This window comes from Colobus angolensis, unplaced genomic scaffold (genome assembly GCF_000951035.1).
Source record: "Colobus angolensis palliatus isolate OR3802 unplaced genomic scaffold, Cang.pa_1.0 Scaffold53, whole genome shotgun sequence".
In the NCBI taxonomy this organism is placed as follows: domain Eukaryota; kingdom Metazoa; phylum Chordata; class Mammalia; order Primates; family Cercopithecidae; genus Colobus; species Colobus angolensis.
The window spans coordinates 13437116-13461280 of NW_012118821.1; the positions used below are offsets into that span (position 1 = coordinate 13437116).

The window sequence follows — 24165 nt, forward strand, 5'->3', positions numbered from 1 at the left end:
AAAAATACAAAACATTAGCCGGGTGTGGTGGTGGACGCCTGTAATACCAGCTACTCGGGAGGCTGAGACAGGAGAATCACTTGAACCCTGAAGGTGGAGGTTGCAGTGAGCTCAGATCATGCCACTGCACTCTAGCCTAGGCAACAAGAATGAAACTCTTTCTCAAAAAAAAAGAAAAATTAAGTCATGGAAATAGGCATTCCAAGTGGAAACTACTTTGCTTTCTGACATGTTGAGCTTCTGTGACCTGTAGTGAAGTGGCCCAGGTTCAGCTCCCCAGTAAGGAGCACACCACTGGCCAGGAGGGAAGTGTAGAAAGTCTCTCAGGACCTTCAGCCCCATCATCCCTGGTGCTGTGCTCTTCGGGCTTGGCTTGTAGGAAGCGTTTAGTCTGATGAGATCAGAGAGCCTGTGGGATCCCTTCCTCCAACCTTTGTTTGACTTGTTAGCACTGACAGTTTACCTAACCCCACTAAACCCTAGGGTCACCACCTACACGACCAGGTTGTGTGGAAGATTAAAGGACAAGATGCAGGCAAGCCTCATGGTATCCACATGGTGCACAGTAAATGCTCACTGGGGTTTGCTCTAATTACCTGTGGCAATACTGGCTTCATCATTCATCAGCTCAAAATAAAAATACGGCTCTTGTCTCACATTCTTTCCTGTCTCTATTGATGTTTTGCTGCAGTGCATACGGTGTCGTTGAGTTTTAGTGAAGATGAATTTTAAATGATATTTACTCTTAACTATTTTTAAGTCAGTGGGTTTCTACACTTTAGGTGTCAGACTTGGTGATAATTCTGAATTATGACCGTGCTGTGGAAGCTTTTGCGAAAGGCGGAAATCTAACCCTTGGAGGCAACTTGACCGTGGCGGTCGGGCCCTTGGGAAGGTGAGTTCCTTACGTAGACGTTAGACAGTAAAGGCTTAACAACTGCATGTTTTGTTTTGCTTTAATAGAAAACTTGAATTAAAATGAACAGATTTATACATCTCCAGATTTATACGTGCCCAGAAGATTCGAGGTCTTCACAAATAGGAAATTCGCAAAACACAGCCAGTGAGATAAGCTAGAAAATCTGAAACCAGAACACACAAGAAATAATGAAATGTTTTAGAACCATAGGCCATTGTATCTGTCAGGCTTGAACATAAAATCCACCTTCAGCTTTGAGAGCGCCAAAGGCAAGTCAGATTTTATGATAAAGTTCAGCTTCCATTAGGAAAGAAAGAGCTTTTTTCAAAGTAAATCATAAAAATTGGATATGGATGTGTTTTTTTGAGCCGTGTTTACAGTACTTAAAGTGTATTTTTCTTCTTTATTAATGAAATGCTAGTCTTGGATTAATTGTGCAATGTAGAAATATCTTTTACCCACACTATAGAAATTACACAGTAAAGGCCGGGCGCGGTGGCTCAAGCTGTAATCCCAGCACTTTGGGAGGCCGAGACGGGCGGATCACGAGGTCAGGAGATCGAGACCATCCTGGCTAACATGGTGAAACCCCGTCTCTACTAAAAAATACAAAAAATTAGCCTGGCGCGGTGGTGGGCGCCTGTAGTCCCAGCAACTCGGGAGGCTGAGGCAGGAGAATGGCGTAAACCCGGGAGGCGGAGTTTGCAGTGAGCTGAGATCCGGCCACAGCAACCAGCCTGGGCGGCAGAGCAAGACTCCGTCTCAAAAAAAAAAAAAAAAAAAAAGAAATTACACAGTAAAATCATCTAAAAATGTTTCTTGGTTCCATGAAAATACTCAATGTAAAAATAATCCAAATTATTTAGCACTCTTGAGATGTATTTCCCAGTTTTAAGAGAGGACGATCCAGTTGGAAAATATCCGGCTTACAAATTTTTAAAATATATTTACACATTCTGCACTGTATTTTTTGCAACACAATTCTGTATTATCATAACCTTCTGTAATAACTTCATGTGTGTTCTTCCCCCTGGCCTGTTTCTCCTCTAGGCCACATTAAAACGTCTAATTTAGGCCTACAGTAAGTAAAACATAGAAACAGCTGAAGAAGGTACAAAACAAGATAATTCATCTGAGCTAGAAGAAGAGTGCTATTTAAATCGTTATCTTTGGGCTTAGAGCTGCTCACAGCTTTGTGACGCAAAATCTTGTGCTTTGCAGGAACTTGGAAGGCAACGTGGCCCTGAGAAGCTCGGCCGCCGTCTTCACATACTGCAAGTCGAGAGGACTCTTTGCAGGCGTGTCTTTAGAAGGCAGCTGTTTGATTGAAAGGAAAGAAACTAATAGAAAGTCAGTTCAAGTTAAAGTGATTTTAATTGAAAGTGTGATGAGAAAATAATACTTAAAGAGTTGATATAATTTGCAGAGTACATTTATATATCCTTTTTACAACATGTGGTTTTAAGTGTGTATCTTACATTTAAAAATTAAATATATAAATAATATATGCTCATGGAAAATGCAGAAGACACACAAAAAATAAAAGAAAAAACATTCGATCCCTTTGAAAGACTAACCCAATTCACATTTTGCTTTACTGCCTTCCAACATTTTCCTAAGCATAATTTTTTTGTGTTGCCATATATGATGGTAATCACCATATATATTCAACTGTAAATGCTGTTTTTCCACTTCGCGTTTTAAGATAGCTGAAAACCATCGTTCTCAGCAAACTGTCACAAGGACAGAAAACCAGACACCACATGCTCTCACTCATAGGGGAGAATTGAACAATGAGAACACTTGGACACAGGGCGGGGAACATCACACACCGGGGCCTTTCGGGGGTGGTGGAGCCTGGGGGAGGGACAGCATTAGGAGAAATACCTAATGTAGATGACGAGTTGGTGGGTGCAGCAAACCAACATGGCACTCGTGTACCTACGCAACAAACCTGCACGTTGTGTACATGTACCCCAGAACTTAAAGTATAAAAAAAAAAAGGAAATGTAAGCGTGAGTTAGTAATACCCTTAGTTGGATGCAGCGACTTCAATGATTTTCAGATGTTTGTGGAAGGCACACCAGTTACAACTCATGGGTCAGTCGGTGACGTGAGGTTTCCTGTTCTATACTCCACCTTTGTCTTTTCTCTATGTCAAACAGAGACCAATTTAAAATACAGAAATACAGTTCGATTAAAAAAAAAAAAAAGAATCTGGAGGTACCCTAAGAGGTAAAGGGAAGCTTCTACTTTAAATTGCATCTGGCTAATTTTTCCTAAAATGCAAATTAAGTGGCTCTAAATTGCCACTAAAATATGTGTGAAGGCCCAGAAAGAGATAAAGAGCTAAGACTGACAGCAGGACTTCTTCCAGAACCTGCAGAAGTTCCACTAATTGCCAGCCTGATGAGGCTGGCACCGCTGGCATTGGCCGTTAACATTCACCACGCGTGGCAGACAGACCCGCCACTCTCTGAGACGAAGCACCCAGTGTTTACCCCACCGACTCACTCAGGAATCCTACAGCACTATTTGATAAAGCTAAATATAAACCACAAGAGGTAGAAAATAGGAGGGATGGGGAAAAATAAGGTTTGCAGAACTATTCATCTTATAAAATCAAAAGTGATGTGTTAACTCCTGGTTTTATTAATTTGAGAAAAGTTGACAAAAGAATGCTTTTAGAAACTTCTGGTTTGAGGCCGTTGGCAGACCTTCCCACTAAAGTTCAACTAAACCCTGGATAAACTAAAATAAATATGTTGCTTAATGAATGGCAGGGCCTCCAAGCATGTAATGTAAATGTTTATTTAATCTTGATAAAAATAAATATTTTAAGGAAATTACAAAGCCACAGTTATAGGTACCTTTTTTAAAGAAACTTAAAAAGTAAAAACCTATAAAAATGTATGTGCTTGTGTGTATATTTATATGTGTTTACATATGAATATGTGTATATGTATATATGTGCAAGTATAAGTATTTCTACGATAATGTGGATGTGCTTTTTATGTTAACAAAGAAAGGATACATATAAGGATATTTACGGTAGTTGCCTGTAGAGGTGAACTTGGGGTACATTTAAGACTTGAACATGGGATATTGCTTAAAGTTAGTGTTTAAAAAGTAGTGTATATGAAGTGCTATATATGAATGATTATATATACACACCGTGTGTGCACTCATGCTATGTTTAGAAAAGATTTGTGTATATTGAAATGTTTTTAATTTTGTATTTCCTATTAGATTTTATTGTCAAGATATCCGAGCTTATGACATTTTATTTGGAGATACACCGCGGCCTGCTCAAGCTGAAGATCTTTATGAAATTCTTGATTCCTTTACTGAAAAGTATGAAAATGAAGGACAACGAATCAATGCAAGAAAAGCAGCAAGGGAGCAGAGGAAGTCTTCTGTACCGTTTGGTTTTATGTTTCACTCAGTATTCTCAGAAAATCGCTTTCTGTAGAACATTCTGTCCCTGGTATCAGGTTCCCAAGAACCTACTAAGCCTCCTTCGTAGTTTCCCTGACTTCACATTCTTGTGAAAAGGTCTTGCTACCTTGACATTTCCTCTCTACAGATTTCAGGGAAAGACGTCATTTGTCTTTTGTGGTTGCATTTCTCCAAGGATGGAACTTGGTTGTATCAATAATACAGATAATGTTTGGGAGGCCGAGGCAGGTGGATCACTTGAGATCAGGAGTGTGAGAGCAGCCTGGCCAACATGGTGAAACCCTCTCTCTATCATAAAAACAGAAACATTAGCTGGGCATGGTGGCATGTGCCCGTAATCTCAGCTACTAGGAGGCTGAAGCAGAAGGATCACTTGAGCCCATGAGGTTGCACTGAGCCAAGATCATGCCATGCCATTGCACTCAGCCTAGGCAACAGAGCAAGACCTTGTCTCAGTAATCACAATGACATGAATAATAGTTGCAGATCCTGGCGCCTGTGTATGTTAGGCCCTGGGGCACCAAGGAGTTCGTGTGCCTTGTTCATGGGGCTCCACAACCCTTTCAGAGTTGGTTTGATGCCTGTTTCATGGAGTAAAAACTGAAGCCTAGCGTTTGTCTGCCACTGCCTCTGCCAGTCGCTTGCTAAGCCAATGACTACAATTACCATCCCTGCAGCTCGCAGCTCCCTAAGACCTTGCACAGGTGGTCAGAGGTGCCTGGGGGACGTTAGGGGACGTTGGCTTCCAGGCATGAGAAGAGCACACCCGGTCCACATCTGAGTCTTGTCGTCCAGTTCAGTTACAGAGTCCAGAGGGGTGCATATGAGCTTTGAGAGCACCTCATTACTAAGCACATACAATGAAAGTTTGCTAAATAAACTCATTGGAAAAGAGTTACGTTTGCCTAAGTAAAAACAAGATTTTAAAATGACGTGTATTTATGTTTTTGTTTCTCCCAGGCTGAAGAATTACCTCCAAAGCCACTGTCGAGGCCACAGCAGTTGCCTGCACCAGTCCAGCTGAACTCTGGCTCTCAAAGTAAACATTTTTGTTGCAATTCAAGTACAATTAAGTAATTATTAAATGTTATTGTTAAGAAATCAAGATACATTGTTAAACTTTAGAGTTAAATAGAAGAACTAACCTATTTAAGAGAGTAAAATGAGTGCTCAGCCTCTTCTAAATACATGAGACAAACTGTCGTTGCTATAATTTATGAAAACTTCTGTTTCTATTCATAAGATACTTTCTTAAATCTACAAAGATATTTATCTTTAAAGGTTTTCTCAGTTATTTTCTTTGCCATTTCTTTCAGAAACCGTTATCCTCCTGATTTGAAATGACAACAAAACAAGCCTGTTTTTTTCTTATATACTCACACATTTATAATTCTGAATATCGGTTTTGACATAATGTTCTTTGGAGCTCAGGATTTCATAAGATGGTTTTTAAACTAGATGACATTTATAAAGCACCAGGTTTTGGTCTTTATCTTTTTTTCTATCATTCATTTTGTGAATCACTCTCGTGTCTCTGTTTTTCGTATATGGAGGTCACCAGTGAATAGGAGGATGTTGAAGTAGGGACTTTGAGGTGATGGTTGACTGTTATACAAGAGTCATTGTGCTGTGGCTTTGGGTGCACAAAGGTGACGTTAACGTAGATCTATCTGGCCTTTAGAGAACTTTCAGAAGAAGGGGAGAGAGATTACATGTAGAAACATAACTGCTATTAGTAGAAGGCATATGCTGAGTTTTGCGGGGAGTAAATAGTAAAGCTCTGCAGCAGGCAGGAAGCTCATCCTCGGGCTGCTCCTTAATTTTCTGTATTCGTTTTTCCCCAGCTTTGAGCCCAAGTCCCTCATATGATTCTTGGCTGTGCCTTTGTCTGGTCTAGATGTGGCCCTCCCAGGAAGATGCTCAGGAGCCAGGCCTGTTCCTCATTTCCCACCTGCCCCTGCATTGTCGCCTGTTCTTTTGGGATTCAGGTGGTCGTCCCACTGCTGATTCGTGTTCACATGATTGATTTATTGAAACTCGTGTTTGCAGTGACTAATGAGATGTGAGCACTGAATTTATTTTTATTTTAGATCTCAGTGATTATATAAAATTTGACCCATATGTATGTTTTAAAATATATAAAATGTCCTCACTGAGAATGGATACCTGCACATGCATGTATAAAATCCTCTCCCTTATAAAAATCCTCTTAGTATCAAGTCCTTATCAGTGCGGATTTAAAAATGACTGTGGACCTTAACTTAAAAAATGCCTTTCAGTTAACAATGGAAAAGCTCCGCAGCTTGTTTCCGCCGTATGACCCCCTTGAGCGAGCTTTCTAAATACGGGCCCCTTGCCTGTGCCGGCTTCTGGGTCTGTTTCCCGCGGTGCCCTCGTGTGTTCCCCGAACCCTTTCTTGGGGAGACGAGCGGTGCCCTCCCCATTTTGCAGTCACAGCTGTGTCCCTGCCGGTGTACACGTTAGCCTGGCCACGTTTCTGCAGCCTCAGCCTCACTCGACAAACCTTCTCGGCTTCATCCTTTGCGGCTACGCCCTACAGGTTTTCCATGCAATACCATCATTTCTCATGTGCTGTATCTCTCAAGTTTTGAACATCAGTTTTTAATTCAGTAAACTAAAAATGTAAAACTAGTGTCTGCTTTTAACCTTTTATGTTAAATCTGACCTTTTCTTAAGTTCTTTATTTAAAAACTAAGTATTTTCAATTTATTTACATATCCTTACATATGTATATACACACACACATAATTTTATATAAATGCACATGTGTTCATATGGATGGTCAGTGAAGGCAGTATTTTTTTCTTTTCCTTTATTGTGTTGCTTCCTTTTTTCCATTTCACCTATATTTTAACTTACAAGATACCCTCCTCTACCCTGATTTCAGGAAAACCAGGTTCACAACATAAATTATGAACTTCCACATTTTTTTTCTCCATTCTTGTGTAGTCCTACACCTGACATGTACAAACATATACATAAACATGGCCAGAATAGTTTTATTTTGTCTCATAAAAATGCTATCATCTTATACGTGCTTTACTGTATCTTCTTGATTTATTTATTTGTTATTTGTTGGTTTATGTTGCTCAACAACTCCACATACAAATCCCTAAGTCAACTGGTATAGTTGTAATTGCTTCTTTTTGGTAAGTATTTAATATTCCACGGCACAAGTGTATATCGTTTACTCAGTCACTCTCTTATTGATGGATATTAACTTTATTTCAGATTTTTTCCATGCCAAACAGTGCCACAATGGATAGACTTCTAAATTAATATTTATATATACTGGCACTTTTATGTTTTTGAGATAGTTACCACTAGTGGACATAATAGGTCAAATAATATATTTTTAAAGTTTTAACAGATTTAGCAGATTACTTTTCAAAAGTTTTTACTACTTAGAGTCTCAGCAACCATTCCCCACCATAACATTCACCAGTATATGCATTCCCCACCACAGGCGTTCCCCACCACAGGCGTTCCGCAGTGTGTGTACCACCCCTCATGTGCAACCCTAACCATACATACCCCCCACCATGTATACATACTCCCCGATAACCTCCCCACCATGATAGTCCCCAGTATAGTTGCTTCCCACCACAGGCATTTCCTACCATGCACATTTCCCACTAGACTCCACCATATGCATTCCCCAACGTGTGTCCCACCCACCATGTGCATTTTTCATCATGGTCACTATCCACCATGTGCATTCTCCACTATATACGTTCTCCACCATGTATACTGCCCGCCATACTCTCTACCGTGTATACCACCCACCATGTGCAATCCTAACCATATGTCCTCCCCAGTATATATACTCCCCATAACCTTCCCACCAAGTCCTCATTATATAGGTATTCCTACTATACACATTCCCCACTGTGCACATTCTCCACCATTTTCATTCCTCACTGTGTGCATTTTCAACTATCACATCCATTATGACATTCTTCAGCATATATCTTCTCACCACTGTTAGTGCAGAAGCATCTAGAAGATTTTGCCAGTCAAGGCTTATCACATCTCCTTGTTAATTGGATTGTGTTTATTCCCATTAGTGAATGTAAACATCTCTTCATATAAATTGCTGGTGCTTTGGATTTAATCTTATCTGAAAAGTCTCTTCATTTCATTGGTCTGTTTTTTCTATTGGGATATTTGTTGCTTTCTCAATTTATGGAAATGCTATCTATATACAGGTTTTGTTGGTCATTTGGGTTGCAACATATTTCTACATTTATCATTTTTCTTCTGATCTTGTTTTTTGTAATTTTACTATATGAAAGTTTTAAATTTTATCTAAAAATATGTCTATCATTTAGTTTTTATAGATTTGGATACTTTGGTCATGGTTAAGGTCCTCCCACCTCCTATACAAGATTGTATTCATAGTCTCCTAGATTTTCTTGTGTTTTTTTTATCTTTGCATGTACTGGACACTTAGTCTTCAAATAATCTGAGACCATTTTCCCAATTTTCCCCTCCTCCCAAATATGCAATTCTAATTGAAATAGTATTATGTACTTGCATCCATTCTATAATTTTTCGATGCTAATTACGTAATGTTACATGTATACACTGATTAATTTGAGATATAATAATTTTACCATTTCATGCTTTCCATTTGTTGAGCTTTTATTTATTTATGTCTTTCAATAAGATTTTGTTGTTTCTGTGCCTTTTGTGTTAAATTTGTTCCCAAGTACTTTGTGATTTTGATTTGCTATGGTGAACGAAATGCACTTTTCTATTTCTACTTAAGTACCAATTTTCACAGTTAAGGAAATCTTAATTTGCTTATATTTTGTTTGTCTTGTATCTGGTCACTTGCCCAAAAATATTTCTAATCAGTTTTTAAAATAGATTCTCATGGGATATTTGTATCCTTTTCCCCATCCCACCAATGTTTATTTCTAAATTCTTACTTTCACAAATCTCTTAGGCCAATGGCCTTCAAACTGGTGTATGCCCGTCTTTAGGAGTACGCAGAGACTACAAAAGGGGGTGTGGGCACAGGTCACTTAAGACACACCATCTCCAGATCTCCGGCTCCTGGATAAGTTCTTTTTAAAGCTGGACGTGATGTGCAGGGTGTGCTCTTCATCTTCTATACTGTTAGAATCCGGTTTTCTACATTTGAATAAGAAAAGCAAACGCCCAGACCATCTGCCTCTTTCACTCTTTGTCTTCTGTACTGTTAGAATCAGTTTCTCTACAGTCGAAGAAGAAAAGCAAACCCCCAGACCATCCTGCCTCTTTCTATACTATGTTGCCCCCAGAGCGTCAGAACAGGAATCCAATGTGAAATGTGGATGCAGTTAGTGAATGACTCTTGTGCACAGTAAATCCTTCCATGAGTCAGTGATTTCTGTTTCTTCTCCTTCAACGCAATTGAAGAAGGACCTCATAGAATTGTCATCTGAATTTAATGAGGATAGTGTGTGTACTTCTGTGTCATACATATCAGGTATTTATACTTCATTTCTCTTCTGGCTACACCTTCTGATTTAGAGCACAATCAAATGATGATGATCCTATCAATTTAGTGATTTAAAATATTTTCTCAGCAAGGGCAGGATTTGGCAATTTTGTATGTTTTATATAATATGTACTAATAAGTTCTCAAAATCACCACTCTCCTCTTTTTTGACAGGTAACAGAAATGAATACAAGCTCTATCCTGGACTTTCCAGCTATCACGAGAGAGTTGGTAAATCGATAAATCTATACATTATAAATGATTCATATTCATTTTGTGATCACAAACTTCCTAATTAATCTGATAGGTTATGAAAATCTCTGGGAATTCTTCAGCCCTTTACTTTAATTTATAGAATATTCACATTATTTTGAGAAGTACTTCATTTAAAAAATGCTATGCTTTTGTTGTCTTACTTGCCTTTAAGATAATTAGGGTGACAGGAAGCTGATGGTCAGTGCTGACTGTGTAGGGAGCATGTGCTGGGGGTAGCGCTGCTGAGCCCCGGATAGAAGCTGACGGTCAGTGTTACCTGTGTAGGGTCAGAGTCATCTGTGTAGGGTCAGTGTTGTCTGTGTAGGGAGCGTGTGCTGGGGACAGCACTGCTAAGCCCCGGGAGCCATGGCGTCTTCTGAGGAGCACGTGATCTCCTTAACACTTGCTGTCCGGAAGCTTTTGAATTTACAATGGAGACAAAATGCCAAAGTTTTCTAATTCTGAATTACAATTTGATCCTTATTCCATTTTCTCTGTGTTTTAACACCATAAATTTTATAGTTCTAAGAATTTTATTTTTCACGTTCAAATGTTTTGTTATTATTGGGAACTACTTTATAAAACTTGTTAAGATTTACTGTAGTGAAAATGGTCCTTCAACCTGTCTTAAATACTCTTCAGAGGTTCCCTGGAAAGAACTGAGCAAATGTGAGTGGGACACAAATTGAGGGCAAAGTTAAACAATCATAAAATAGCCTGTTTATTTTTTCACATTGAATACTTTGGTCACTGGAGTCACAAAGCCGTATGCTGCTGGATATATAACTGCCGGAGAACTAAACATTTCATGTAAATAAAATTCCAAAAAATTAGGTACTCAAGCATATTTTAAAAATTTATATCATGCAGATAGATAAAAATATGTCGAAAAGGTCTCTTAAGCAGCATCTCCTGAAGAGAGGTCAGTGTGTTCCTGATGGATTTAGGGTTGGTGACCTTTCTCTTCACCGTGGTCTCTCCTCCTGGGAGCCCACTCCGGTGTTTTTCCCAGCTGGTTCTCCTGTGAGGGGGTTGAGCGTCTGCTCCTAGAGTCTGTATGGAGAGCAGGTGTGATGGTCTGGCTCACCTGCAGAAGATGCCGTGGTCTTAGGTATGCAGAGAAAGCTCTGAGAGGTTTAAAAATGTGTTTCACCGTTTGTTGTTCACACCCATGTTACAGGCCATGTTAAAGAGACACGAAAAGTTTGGCCTTTGGATACACGTCCTTTAGAAGCAAAAGTGATTAAGGTGTAAATGTTGACACTAAGACAGCGTAAACACCTCGATTTTTATCTTACACAGCCTCTTACTTTTAAAGACTCAAGATTAGACTTAGACTTAGGTGTCTAGTTGGTAAAGTGCTCCTGAACTTGACAAGGTCAGCCGACTGGCTGCACTTGCCTGGGAAGGGAGGGGTCCCTGCAGAGAGACAGAGCTGAGGGAAGCTGGCTGAAAGAGAGCTGAGGCCACGGATTCCCCAAAGAATGCCATGGTAATGTGACGTTGGGAACTAGAGTTCCTTTCTCTATTAGAAACTTCCTATAACTGGCACCAAGGAAAAATGTTTCATGATAAGAAACTAAACTCTAAGTGTGCTGTGGCGACAGGGGTTCCAATTTGAACCCCCGTACTTTCACTTCACCACCTGTGGGACCCAAAGGTAACTTCACTTGCCATGGCTGGTTTCTCGGCTGCTTCTGTGTATTTGAGGACAGGACAAGGTAAATTGTAACTCAGTTACAACTGAGATAATATTCCTTTAGCCCATTCTCCAAAGAGGTTCTTGAAGAAAAAAAATAAAAGGGAAGACTTATAGTCCACTTTTTAAATAAAACTTACTTTACATTACTGTATTTTTTTAAAAGCAGCTGTGAAGGCATTAACCTCTTACCAAGGATTTTCTCATGTTTTCTTACCATCACTGCAGAGAAAAGTCACAGTTACATGGCCCCAGGGTCCAAGCCTTAAACTGAAAACCTGATGAAGCAGGACACTCAGTCCTCCACGGGCGAGCTCCTGAGTCTGTCTCAGCCCCAAAGAGGGGCTGTCAGGCGTGATGATCCGCTACATCACCTGTACTTTCCTCCCACCGTCTTTTGGCTTTGCCCTTTAGAAGGTCCAGCTGCGTAGTTCTTGGGCCTCTCAGAGAGACAAGACTCGGAAATGCACAGTCCAATTTTCTGATCTTCCTTCTAGGGACTCTGGAAGGACCCTCCAACGTCGGCATTCTTCCCCTTCCTCTTACCCATCCCATAGTTGTCCAGGGTGGGGTTTCTCAACCTGGGCAGTACGTGCAATTTAGGCTGGATAACACTTTGTGGTAGGGGCTGTCTTCTGCCTCATAGGGCTCTCAGCAAAGGCTGTGTTCTCCTACTTGTGACCTTCCCAAGGCTGTGATTTTTCTCCTGAAACAGGTCAGGCCAGGGGTGCTGGCTGCAATGAGGCTACCTTATGCAGGCTTCATGAGAAAGTGTACTGGAAGTGAAACAGGGACATCCACAGACCAGCCTTTCTAATCATGGGCCTCAGGGCAGCTGCCAATCACCAGTGCTGACTGTAATCTAATTCTGCTTCCTGTTTGGGAAACATAACCCCTACCAGAACTAAACTTGAATATTATGAAGGAAATGGCCAGTTCCCTCAAAGATCCTTCTGATTTTTTAAGTACTTAAGTATAAAGCTTAAAGGCATATGTTGTGCAGAAGGAAAGGCACCTGTGAACGCCCAGCTTTTCGGTAACTCAGTGGGGTTTGCTTCCCGGTAACCAGGAAGGTTTTTCTTCGTGGAAGGAATCATTACTTGGCTCACGTTTTTTTAGTGAACTCTTTTGTGGGCATTAAACTTCTCCTTGTTAAAATTATTTCTAATATTTACATTAAAGAGGAACTTTAAGTCATTTGGAGTTTTTTTTAAAAAAAGAAAACTAACAGGGCACAGCACTAACTGGCTTATGAACTGTTATCTCAGAAAGCAAGTAGGCTCCTGGATCTGCTGGCCTCACTCCTGTGATTTTCATGTGGATGGAGTTTCTCCAACAACTGCTCAACTCCTGATGCTCCTGTACTCCTCCTCAGGAGGCAGAGGCATTTATGGTGAATTGGGTGAGGAACTGGGTGAGGAATTCAGCACAAGGAACAGTCAACACACATCTTAGCCTCAGTAAAGGAAAAATGTGAGATCCCGGCCCCTTCAGACCTTCAGTGGTGGCCTTGCCTTCAGCTGCACCTGAAAACCACCCATGTTGCTTCTCTAGCCTCCTCTCCCACTCTGCTTTATCCTCATTTCATTTGGAATCTGCACTTCAGAGAAAATTAGACAACACTGAAATGTGAGGGCAGGGACCAAACCGGGTCTATGATCTCCTTCTTTCTCTTTCTTAGTTCATAATATATTTATTTCTCTAATTATTCATCATAAAATATATTCCTGAAACTGCTTAGAACCAATCCAGTTATCAGGGATTACCCGGAACCATAGCATCAGACGCTGTTATTTGTACAGTCTGGAAACCCAGTGATGCAGGCACCACGTGAATCCTCCTTGAACATTTGCCCATAAAAGTAAAATGCTGTGATAAATGTCAGTTTGGTCTGTTGAGCACAATTTAATATTTGTGAGGTTGTTGAGGGTCTTGGATGACCTGGAGACAAGCTTCACTGGATCCTGATCTTGGACAAATTACTCGGCATCTCTAAGGCTCAGTTTCAAATTCTGTGACGTGGGGTAGGAGTAGCTGGCTCATTGCAGTGGGCGGTGTAAGTGGAGCGCGTGTGAGTGTCTGCCACGTGCCTGAGCAATTCGCGGTGGCTCTTCTTCCCAGATGCACATCGATTGGTGCTGTTATCATTGTCATCGTCCTTATTATGCATTTTTGATTTTACAAATGAGACTGCAAGTGTATAAATGCATGGTAGCTAAGATGGCTACAGCTCCCAGCACATTCCCTGATGTTCACAAGCACTCTTTTAACTCACTTCTTCCTGTTATCTAACGTGTCTGGGAGACAAGAGGGAGGAGAACAGAGTTCCTGGAGGGTCTTGACTGATTTGGTCTGGTTAATTAAGATTCAACTTTATTAGTGGATATCCTAAATATAATCATGAATGAGAGATTTCCAGGATGGATTTTTCTTTATCATGAGCTTGCATCCTGATCTGATGACAGGGAAGCATGGCGTGAGCCCCGTCCAGGGCAGAGCACAGCCCCTTTCGCAGTGCCTGGCAGTGACTGCTCATTAACATGTGTGGAATTTAATCGGGTACTCAGAATGTTTAACTTATTCTGTTTCTAGACTATGTCAAAATTTTATTTTGGTGACATTCTTTTAACCTTATTCCTTAAAATTGGTAAACTAAAAGTAAATATAGGATGAAATAAAATACACAGAAATTCTTTGTATTATAGAAAAAGTAGTTATACCAGTATTATCTCTAGTGTAATTATTATTAGGATTATTTCTTTAGAACTCAACTAGATGGCACGTACGTTAAAGAAAGAACGGTAGCACCATCTTGTGTGAGCTACAAATTCAGTGTTTTAGTCAGAGTGGTTTAAAGTATTGACTATTTTTATTTCCTACGGATGGACCAAATTCACTTTATTATTATTGCATTATGGGTTCAAATAGGACCTGGCTCTAGAGTCTGGTTATTGGTGTTTTCTGTATGTCTGTACATCTAATTGCCTAATTTATGCACAGAATTATATGACGTGTAGAAGCATCAGACTCCATTTAGCTGAGTGCTCAAAAACTGTTTCATTATATTTTTATGATGTTATATGGTTTATAATATTTAATGTCCTTTATTCATGTTAACTGCTCAATTCTCAAAGTATTTGCTTCCTTCTACAATACGTGGATATACACATTGCATTGAAATACTTGTGAAACATGTAGAAATGCTCCTGCCTGTGCTAATTCCAATTTATCTCTGATATTGAGAGGATGGATCAATTAAGCACAGAAATGTAAACAGTCACAAAGCCCAGGGAGAAGAAATGTCTGCTGATGAAACAGCAAAATATAACTGGGCTGCAGCCTTCAAGCCCAGTGAGTAAAGGGCCAGGTTTTAAAGCTGACTCCCCTAGGGTTTGATCATGAGCTCACACATCTGCCTTTCTCCCGCGTCTGCCATCCATGAAACTGTCACAACTATCTTAGCCCCTTCCAGCTGCTGTGACAAAACGCCATACCCTGGGCAGCTTATAGACAATGGAATTTTGTTTCTCACACTTCTGGAGGCTGGATTCCAAGATCAAGGTTCCAGGAGACTCAGTGTCTGGCAAGGGCTTGGTTTCTGCTTCAGAGTTGGTGCCATCTTGCTGCGTCTTCGCAAGGAGGGAGTTGCAAGAAGCTCCCCTCAGGCTCTGTCTGTAAGGACACTGATCCCATTCTTGAGGGGGAAACCGAATGACCTAATCAGCCCCTGGAGACCCCACTTCTAACACCATCACCTTCGGGTTGAGGATTTCAACACTTGAATCTCAGGGGGACCCAGACATTCAGACCACAGCAATGACTACTCTATTAAAATGGAAAAATATATAAGTTGTATTATCTCATAGATGATTCAAAATTTAGAAAATTATAACCAGAAGCATGTGCTAAATCCTTAGGTATATAATGTGCAGAGAAAAATAAGTTTAATAATGTGATGAAAATTACACAGACTGTGTGTTGTGGTTTCTGCCAGCCTCCAAGACACCAGCATGCCAAGCCCTAAGTGGTTAATTTGTATCTTACCAGCAGTTACCCCCAGTTTCTCCCTTAAAGAACATAAATATGTGAATACTATTTTCTTGTTTCAGGCAATTTGAATCCACCCATAGAAGTGACAGCGCTGTATTCATTTGAAGGACAGCAGCCTGGGGATTTGAATTTTCAAGCTGGAGACAGAATCACAGTTATATCAAAAACAGATTCACATTTTGATTGGTGGGAAGGAAAGCTTCGAGGTCAAACTGGCATTTTTCCAGCCAACTATGTAACCATGAATTAATTTTGTAATTCTTTGAGAATTACAAAAAAAATTATTTCTATGCTGACAGGATTTACTAGTTAAGCAATGTTTAATATAAATTTTAAAAACTTCTGTTCTACACAATTTCCATTCAGTATGTAAAAGATCTTGTTTTTCTATATAAAAAGAGTTGACTGACATATCTTTAAATACTTTGTACTAACTTTATCGCACATGCTGTGCCATAGACTATCCTACAATTTATGTGCTCCTAGTTCTTTTATGAACATTTTCAAACATCACTAAGCATTTGATCTGGCCATGTATATGGTAGCTGTATTTTAATTTGAGAATCTTGAGGGTAGAGCTATGAATTTCAATTCATACATTTCCATTTGCAAAGTGACTATAGAAAAAGAAATCAGCTTAAATGAGGTATGAAGTAATGTTTAGAGTTGTAGCTATTAACTAGAATATGAATCCTTAGAAATCATATTTATGCTTTCAAAAATTGTACTGTGCATTTATCATAGAAATATGATTATAAAAACGTCTGACTACCATGTCTTTAGACATATGGCATCTCTCAGCTTTTCTTCCTTATGGGGCTACATTTGTTCATTTCCAGCAGTAGCATAAACTTACGGTGACATGGTAGACTTGTCTGTAAATAAAATTTTTAAAAGTTTACTAATTTAATATTTCAATTTTGTTCTTTTTTTTTTTGTAAAGTGGGCAAAGGTCCTGTGTCTCGTATGCAGGGTGAAATCCACCTCCTTTTTGGACTACCTGAGCTCCTCCCTGAACTCTAGACTCCCCTCTCCAGCTATGCACTTGAGAGCTCCATTTGGACAAGGAACAACACCTCCGCCCTCATGGGCTCAAATCCAAGCTCTTCTTTCTCCTCACTTAGCCTGCCCCTCCCACAGTGTTCCTCTTCAGTAAATGGAAATTCCATCCTTGGATTTCCTTGGTCCTTAGGGCGACTTCAGAGCCAACTTTCATTCTATCTCATGCCCTCTGTCAAATCCACCAGAGATTATGTTGCCTTTCAGACACTCGCTGACCCAATATTTGCACTCCCCCGTACCCACCCTGAAGCGAGCTGCCCGCTCAGCCCCAGCTCCCGCGTAGACTCCTTGCTTCAGCCCTGGCTTCACCCAGCAAACCCTCCTGAGAGGACCAGGTGCACATTGCACCGTTTGTCCTGCTATTCGCTCCTCACTCTCTTATGTCATACACACACCTGTGCATTTGCCTTTTTATTGATTGTACCTTCTTAAGACATGGAAAAGGAGAATGAAGATCCATGTTATCTTCACCCAGCGAGAAGTAAAACAGTTATTTCCTACTTTCTAAGCCCTTTCCAATCACCGCTGTCTCTAACTCAAAGGGCATCATCACCCTGAGTCTGCTGTTTCTAATTCCATACTTTTCTTTACATTTTTACTACATATGTTTGTGTCCTTAAGCACTATATGGTATTTCCTTCCATCTTTTTAAACTTACAAAATTTAAAGTTTTAAGCTTACAAAAGATACGATAAATTCACTCATTTACAATGGATTTATGGTAAAGAAACTATGCTTTATACGTTCAAGGAATTAAAAGAAAAGGTGGAGAACTTCAGCAGAAATTTGACACTATAAGAGAGAACTAAATGAAAAACGTGAGACTGAAAAGTAAAATAAACTAAGAAGACAATCAATGGATTTGACAGTCATTTAGACACAGCAGAAAAAAGAATCATTGACCTGAAGGCAGATCAGAAACATGCATCCAGACTGAGAGTTGAAAGGACTGAAAATACTAGAAAAACCAAAAGAAACTATGGGATAAGGCAAGAAGGTGTAGAAAATGAGTAGTGAAGGTTCTAGTCAAAAAGTGGACAGAAAATCAGGCAGATGCTATACATGAAGATCGAATGCCAGAGCATATTCCAAAACTTTAAAAAGACATTGAACTACAGATTTCAGAGTTACTATGAACTCCAGGCACAATAAACACAAGGAGAGTCACATATGTGCACATCATTATAAAACTGCTAAAAACCACAAAGATAAATCTAAAAAGTAGATCAGAGGTTAATGGGTAAAAATGCACACTTAGAAAATATAAGACCAGGTGTCTTATCGATCACTAGGGTGACTACAGTTAACATTAATGGATTAAACATTTCAAAATGGCTAAAAGAGAATAATTTGAATGTTCTTATAAAGAAAAGATACATCTTTTATGTATTTGATATGAAAGATATATATTTATGTATATGTATATACATATACATAAAGATATATGTAAAAAGAAAAGATAAATATTCAAGGTGATGAATATCCCAATGCCCCTGATTTGATTATACGAATGCATCAGATTATTACATGTATATAAAAAAGATACACATCTATTACATACCAATTTTTAAACATAGATGAGAACTGTTACAAATCACTCAGATGATAAACAACACAATCAAAAAATAGATCAAAGATTTCATTGATTTCACCAATGAAAATATACGGATAACAAATAAGGACAGGAAAATATGTTCCATATCTTTAACAATTAAGGAAAGCAAATAGGAACTGAGAGTGAGATGTTGCCACACAACCTCTAAATGGCTAAAATGCAAACAGCTGACGCTATCAAGTGTGAATGAGGAGATGGAGCCCTGAAAACTCCCAGGCACTGTGGCTGGAAATGCAAAATTGCTTGGTGACTTTGGAAAACAAATGTGGCAGTTTAACTTCTAGCCCAGAGATTTCATTCCTGGGTATTTTTCCAGGAGAAATAACAATGCATGTCCACATAAAGTATTATATGATGTTCATAAGAGTTTTATTCATAGTGACTCCAGACTTGAAATCCAAATGTTCATCATCTGTTTAATGGATGAAAAGCATCGTGCTCTACCTATCCTGTGGAACACTACTCAGCAGTAAGGAATGGACGTTGACACATCAACAACATGGTGCATCTTCAAAGCATTTTGCTTCATGTCGGAAGTCACACGCTGAAGGCGACATAAATCCACTTACATAAAATTTCTCAAAAGGCAAAATTGTAATAATGAAAAGCAGATAAATATTTGCCAGGTGCCAGAGGTTGAAGGAAGAGCTTGACTGCCAAGGTTGACAAGGGCACATCTTATGATGTTAAATTTAATAAATCTAAAACAAATACATAATGTGTGTGGCTGTCAATGGGCCTGTTAATATTTAGCAAGCTAAAGTATATTAGAGAAACAGAGAAATCTTAAAAAAACAGATTAACCCACCCCTCAGCATACTGTAGATCAAGCATACAAAAATATATAAACATATATACTATATAAAAATAAAAGGTAGCCAATGATTTGAGACTGTACCCTGAACTTAGGCTGCCTATTTATATCAAGTATCCACAGAATATTCCCAAAAGTTGATAATGCCACCATAATGCCACAAAGAAAACTTCTTTTATGCCACTATAAGAAATAGTATAGATAACAATTCCTAGCTCTGTACTACAAATAAGAAAATCCACACTAGCTTGAAAATTTCAAACTCTTAATAACTCAGGGCATATATATGTGTGCGCACCCTCGTGTGTGTGTGTCGAGTGAGTTTGTGTGTATACACACACAACACACACAAAAAATCCTAATCAAAGAAAATAAAAGAGAAATGATTATGTTTCTTAATTCTTTCCAATTAAATTCAAAAATATAAAAAGTCCGCTTCATAATATTAAAATTGTTTGATTACAGGTGCGCGTCACCATGCCCAGCTAATTTTGTTTTGTATTTTCAGTAGAGATGGGGTTTCACCATGTCGGTGAGCCTGCTCTCGAACTTCTCACCTCAGATGATCCACCCACCTCAGCCTCCCAAAGTGCTGGGATTACAGGCTTGAGCCACTGTGCCCGGCCAACTCCATTTTTTATAAACACACTTAAAAAATGGTCTAGATACTTTCTTAACAAAACTAGGCTTATTCTGTCACTGGAAAACATGAGAAACGGCCCCTTGCAGTAAGTCAGAAGAAGTCACCGTCAGCACTGTGACTCAGTGTTGTCCTGGAGGCATTTGCCAGATGGAAACGAGAAATACAAAAGTTAGAAAGGAGGAGATAAACAACTGTTTTTTCCAGATTATAAGATGGATTACTTGGGAAATCCAAGTGAATCAACTAGAAAGAAAACAACAGGTGCTATAAATAATAAAGAAATATAATAATTTTCAAAACTAGTAATCAAAATTAAGAGCTTTCTTATTTACCAAGCACAATCAGTTAGAAGATGTAATGAAAAGAACCTCTCAATTTCAAAACGCCACCAGAAGTGTTAAATACCTAAAAACAAATAAAATAGAAAAAATTTAAAGGCCTAATGAGGAAGATGCTCTTTACAGACACACAGCTTAAACGAATGGACAAGCATAGATGATTCTGGCTAAGAAACCTCACAAAGATAGCAAGCCTCTTTAGGCTATTTTTTTTTTCTGAAAAAATAAAACAATAGGATGACGAGCCTACCAGACTCTGAAACACACCCCAAAGCCGCAGCAAGCTCACGGGGCAGTTCTTCGCTCCGATCAAGGGTGAAGATGAGTGTTTCCTGCTGAATATGTGAGCTGTTTAGTTTGCCCATTGTTAAAGTTTCTATTTCTTCCTGATTTTTGAGCTTTTTTACATTACAGAGATGATCACCGTTTTCTGTAAGTTGCACGTATCTTCTCCCAGTGTGTTTTTGTTTTTCTACAGTGTTTTTTGCTATTAAAAAAAATCCACCTTTTTATTTTCCTGAGATGGCAGATTAGAGTCTTTTAGCTTATCTCAGCCACCTGGAAATAGCAAAATAGTACATAAAGATCAACTCTGTACGCTTTAATTCAAGAAAGAAAATGGGAATCTACTGGAATCATGAAGGACACCCCAGCTCCTAGGAGAGAGGACAAGGGCAAGCAGCCCCCACGATGGCACTCAGCAGATAAAATCGAGTGAAGCCCCAGGACGAGAGAGCGAAGGGAGACCCCCTGTGGCTCACCTCAGCAACCCAGGCCGTACTTTGTTTTTCCCAAGTCCTGGACCTGACTTGGGGAGAGGCTTGGAGAGCCTGAGAGGGAAACACGCTGAGAAGAGCTGCAGGCATTTTCCTAGACCTGGGACCAAGAGCAAGAGGCCGTTTTTAATCTAGGTGCATACAAAGTCAGCCTTTCCTTGGTGACCCAGCAGTGCGGCCATGCAGGCATTTTAATCTCAGACCAGAGATCGGAACATTTGCTCTGGAGTAGAGTAGGGACCTCCATGGACAGAATCATGGAAAGCACCTTGGCAACAGGTGCCGAAATTGTGCTCTGCCCCGTTGCAGGCACGGAGCAGGAGGAGAGCTGCTATAACCCTGATTCCTCCTGGGTGACAAGACTTGGAGCCAGGGCCAGCCTTGCAACCTGGGACCTGTGTGTGTGTGTGTGTGTGTGTGTGTGTGTGTGTGTGTGTGTGTGTGTGATTGTTTGGTGCCCTGGCCCGCTTTTCTGAGAGCGTGATGCAGCAGGGCCCTCTGCACTCCACCCCAAGGTAGAACTCCAGGCCACTGGAGCACCTGCTTGCCTGGATCAGAAGCCTGGGCTGTCCCACCCTTCCTGGGCATAGATCGTGGTACAGCAGAGCCCTCTCCACTCTACATCCAGGCGGATCTCCAGGCACTGGGAGCACCTGATCCTGGTGCAGGGGGCCCTCTCTGCCCCACACCCAGCCAGATCTCCAGGCATTTGAAGTCCCTACTCTTTCTGTGCAGAGACCATGTTGAAGCAGGGCTGTCTCCACTCTATGCCCAGTCAGGTCTGCAGGGATCTGGAGTACTCACTCTGCTGGATTAGGAGTTTCAGCCATACCCCTCCCCATACAGAGAACTTGGGGATGAAAGGCTTCCCGCCTCCATGCCTAGGCATGCCTCTGGGCACATAGTGGCCACCCACTGGATTCTCCCTTGGCACTGGTGCTTGTGCCTGCAATTAGGGGACCTATAGGCAAATCTGCCTGCTCCAGCCCTGCCAATTTTGCTCCCCCAACCTGGGCTGGGCAGGGAGCTCAGACCTCTGTGTACTCCATGGATCAGCCCATTGCCAGAGGCAACAGAGAGCTTCTCCCAGTAAACAAGGATCCAGTATATACCTAGCCACTTGGCCGCAGCCAGCTGTTACTCATAAACACCATCTACTTGCCTGTAGATCAAACTGCACAACCCAATATAAAACCTACTGACAGAAGGACATAGGGCTACAGAACCAAAGCCAAGAGACCCTACTCAGTACTCTCTACAGTCACCCCCCTATGGAGAGGGGAAGGAGAAATGAAATAGTAATATTATAGAGGCAAAAAGAAAGAAAGAAAATCCTATCCACACTAAAATAATTACATTAGAGATAGCAGCATCTCCAGATGAAAAGGAACCAGGAAAATAATTCTGGCACCATGAAACAAGAGAACTATGAAACACTGCTGAAAGAAATCACATGACACAAACAAATGGAAAAACATTCCTTGCTCCTGGATTGGAATAATCAATATCATTAAAATGGCCATACTTCCCAAAGCAATCTACAGATTCAAAGCTATTTCTATCAAACTTCCAATGTCATTTTTCACAGAATTAGAAAACACTATTCTAAAATTTATGTAGAACCAAAACAGAGCCCGAATAGCCAAAGCAATCCTAAACTAAAGAACAAAGCTGGAGGCATCACATTACCCAACTTCAAACTATACTATAAAGCTATGGTAACCAAAACAACATGGTGCTGTTTCAAAAACAGACACATAGACGAATGGCACAGAGCAGAGAACTGAGAAGTGCAGTGAAGTGCACACCTACAGCCATGTAACCTTTACAAAGTCAACAAAAACAAGCAATGGGGAAAGGACTCCCTATTCAATCAACAGTGCTGGGATAAACTGGTTAGCATGTACAGAATATTTAAGCTGGACCTATCCTTTTTACCATATACAAAAATCAACTGAAGATGGATTACAGATTTAAATGTAAGACCTCCAACTATAAAATCTTAGAAGAAAGCCTAGGAACTACCATGGTGGACATGAGCCTGAGGAAAAAATTTATGACTAAACCCTCAAAGGCAATTGAAACCAAAACAAAACTGGACAAGTGAGACCAAATTAAACTACAGAGCTTCTAAGCAGCAAAACATCCTATGAACAGAGCACACAGACAACCTACAGGATGAGGGAAAAGATCTGCAAACTATTCGTCTGACAAAGATCTAGTATCCAGAATTACAAGGAAACTAAACAATTCAACCAGCAAAATTGGATAATTCCATTAAAAGGTGAGCAAAAGACATGAACAGACGCTTCTTAAAAGAAGACATACAAGCATCCAACAAACATAAAGACATGCTCAAATCACTAATCATCAGAGAAGTGCAAATCAAGACCACAATGAGATATCATCTCACACCAGTCAGAATGGCTATTACTAAAAGTCTAAAGGCAGTAAGTGCTGAGAGGCTGTGGAGAAGATGGAAGATGTGTACACTGTTGGGTGGGAATGTAAATTAATTCAGCCATGGTGGAAAGCAGTTTGGAGACATTTCAAAGGAAAATAAATTGTTTGACCAAAAAGACACATGCACTCATATGTTCATCACAGCACTAGCAAAGACATGGCATCAACCCAGGTGCCCATCAGCGGTGGACTGCAGAAAGGAATGAGGTGACACACACTGTGGAATACTACATGTCCACAAGAAAGAATGAAATCACGTCCTTTGCAGCAACATGAATGTAACTGGAGGTCATTATCCTAAGCGAACTAATGTAGGAACAGAAAACCACACACTGCCTGTTCTCACCCATACGTGAGAGTTAAACACTGGGTCATGGACATGAAGATGGAAGCAACAGACACTGGGGCTATTTGAGAGGGGAGGGAGGGGGCAACGGCCACAAAACCTACCAGGTGCTATCCTCACTGGACACGCAGCCAAATCATATCATCCTCAATAGAGAAAGAGAGACAAAGCATAGTAAAATTGAGCAGTTTGACAAGGGCTGCATACTTTTGAAAGT

At 40.2% G+C, this 24165-nt stretch overlaps 1 protein-coding gene across 2 annotated transcripts in view; it reads left to right on the top strand.

Moving 5' to 3' along the window:
* The window catches only part of SH3YL1 (SH3 and SYLF domain containing 1), a 46384-nt gene extending 29575 nt beyond the window's left edge, over positions 1-16809 (top strand). The window contains exons 5-10 of one of the 2 annotated variants that reach the window (XM_011960970.1): positions 783-895; positions 2141-2269; positions 4169-4337; positions 5339-5417; positions 10062-10118; positions 15951-16809. In XM_011960970.1, coding sequence (XP_011816360.1) covers positions 783-895; positions 2141-2269; positions 4169-4337; positions 5339-5417; positions 10062-10118; positions 15951-16141 — 738 coding nt within the window. In that variant the 3' untranslated portion in view covers positions 16142-16809. The remainder of the gene's footprint in view (positions 1-782; positions 896-2140; positions 2270-4168; positions 4338-5338; positions 5418-10061; positions 10119-15950) is intronic. The other variant, XM_011960971.1, reaches the window with a different exon arrangement.
* Positions 16810-24165: the final 7356 nt, after the last annotated feature.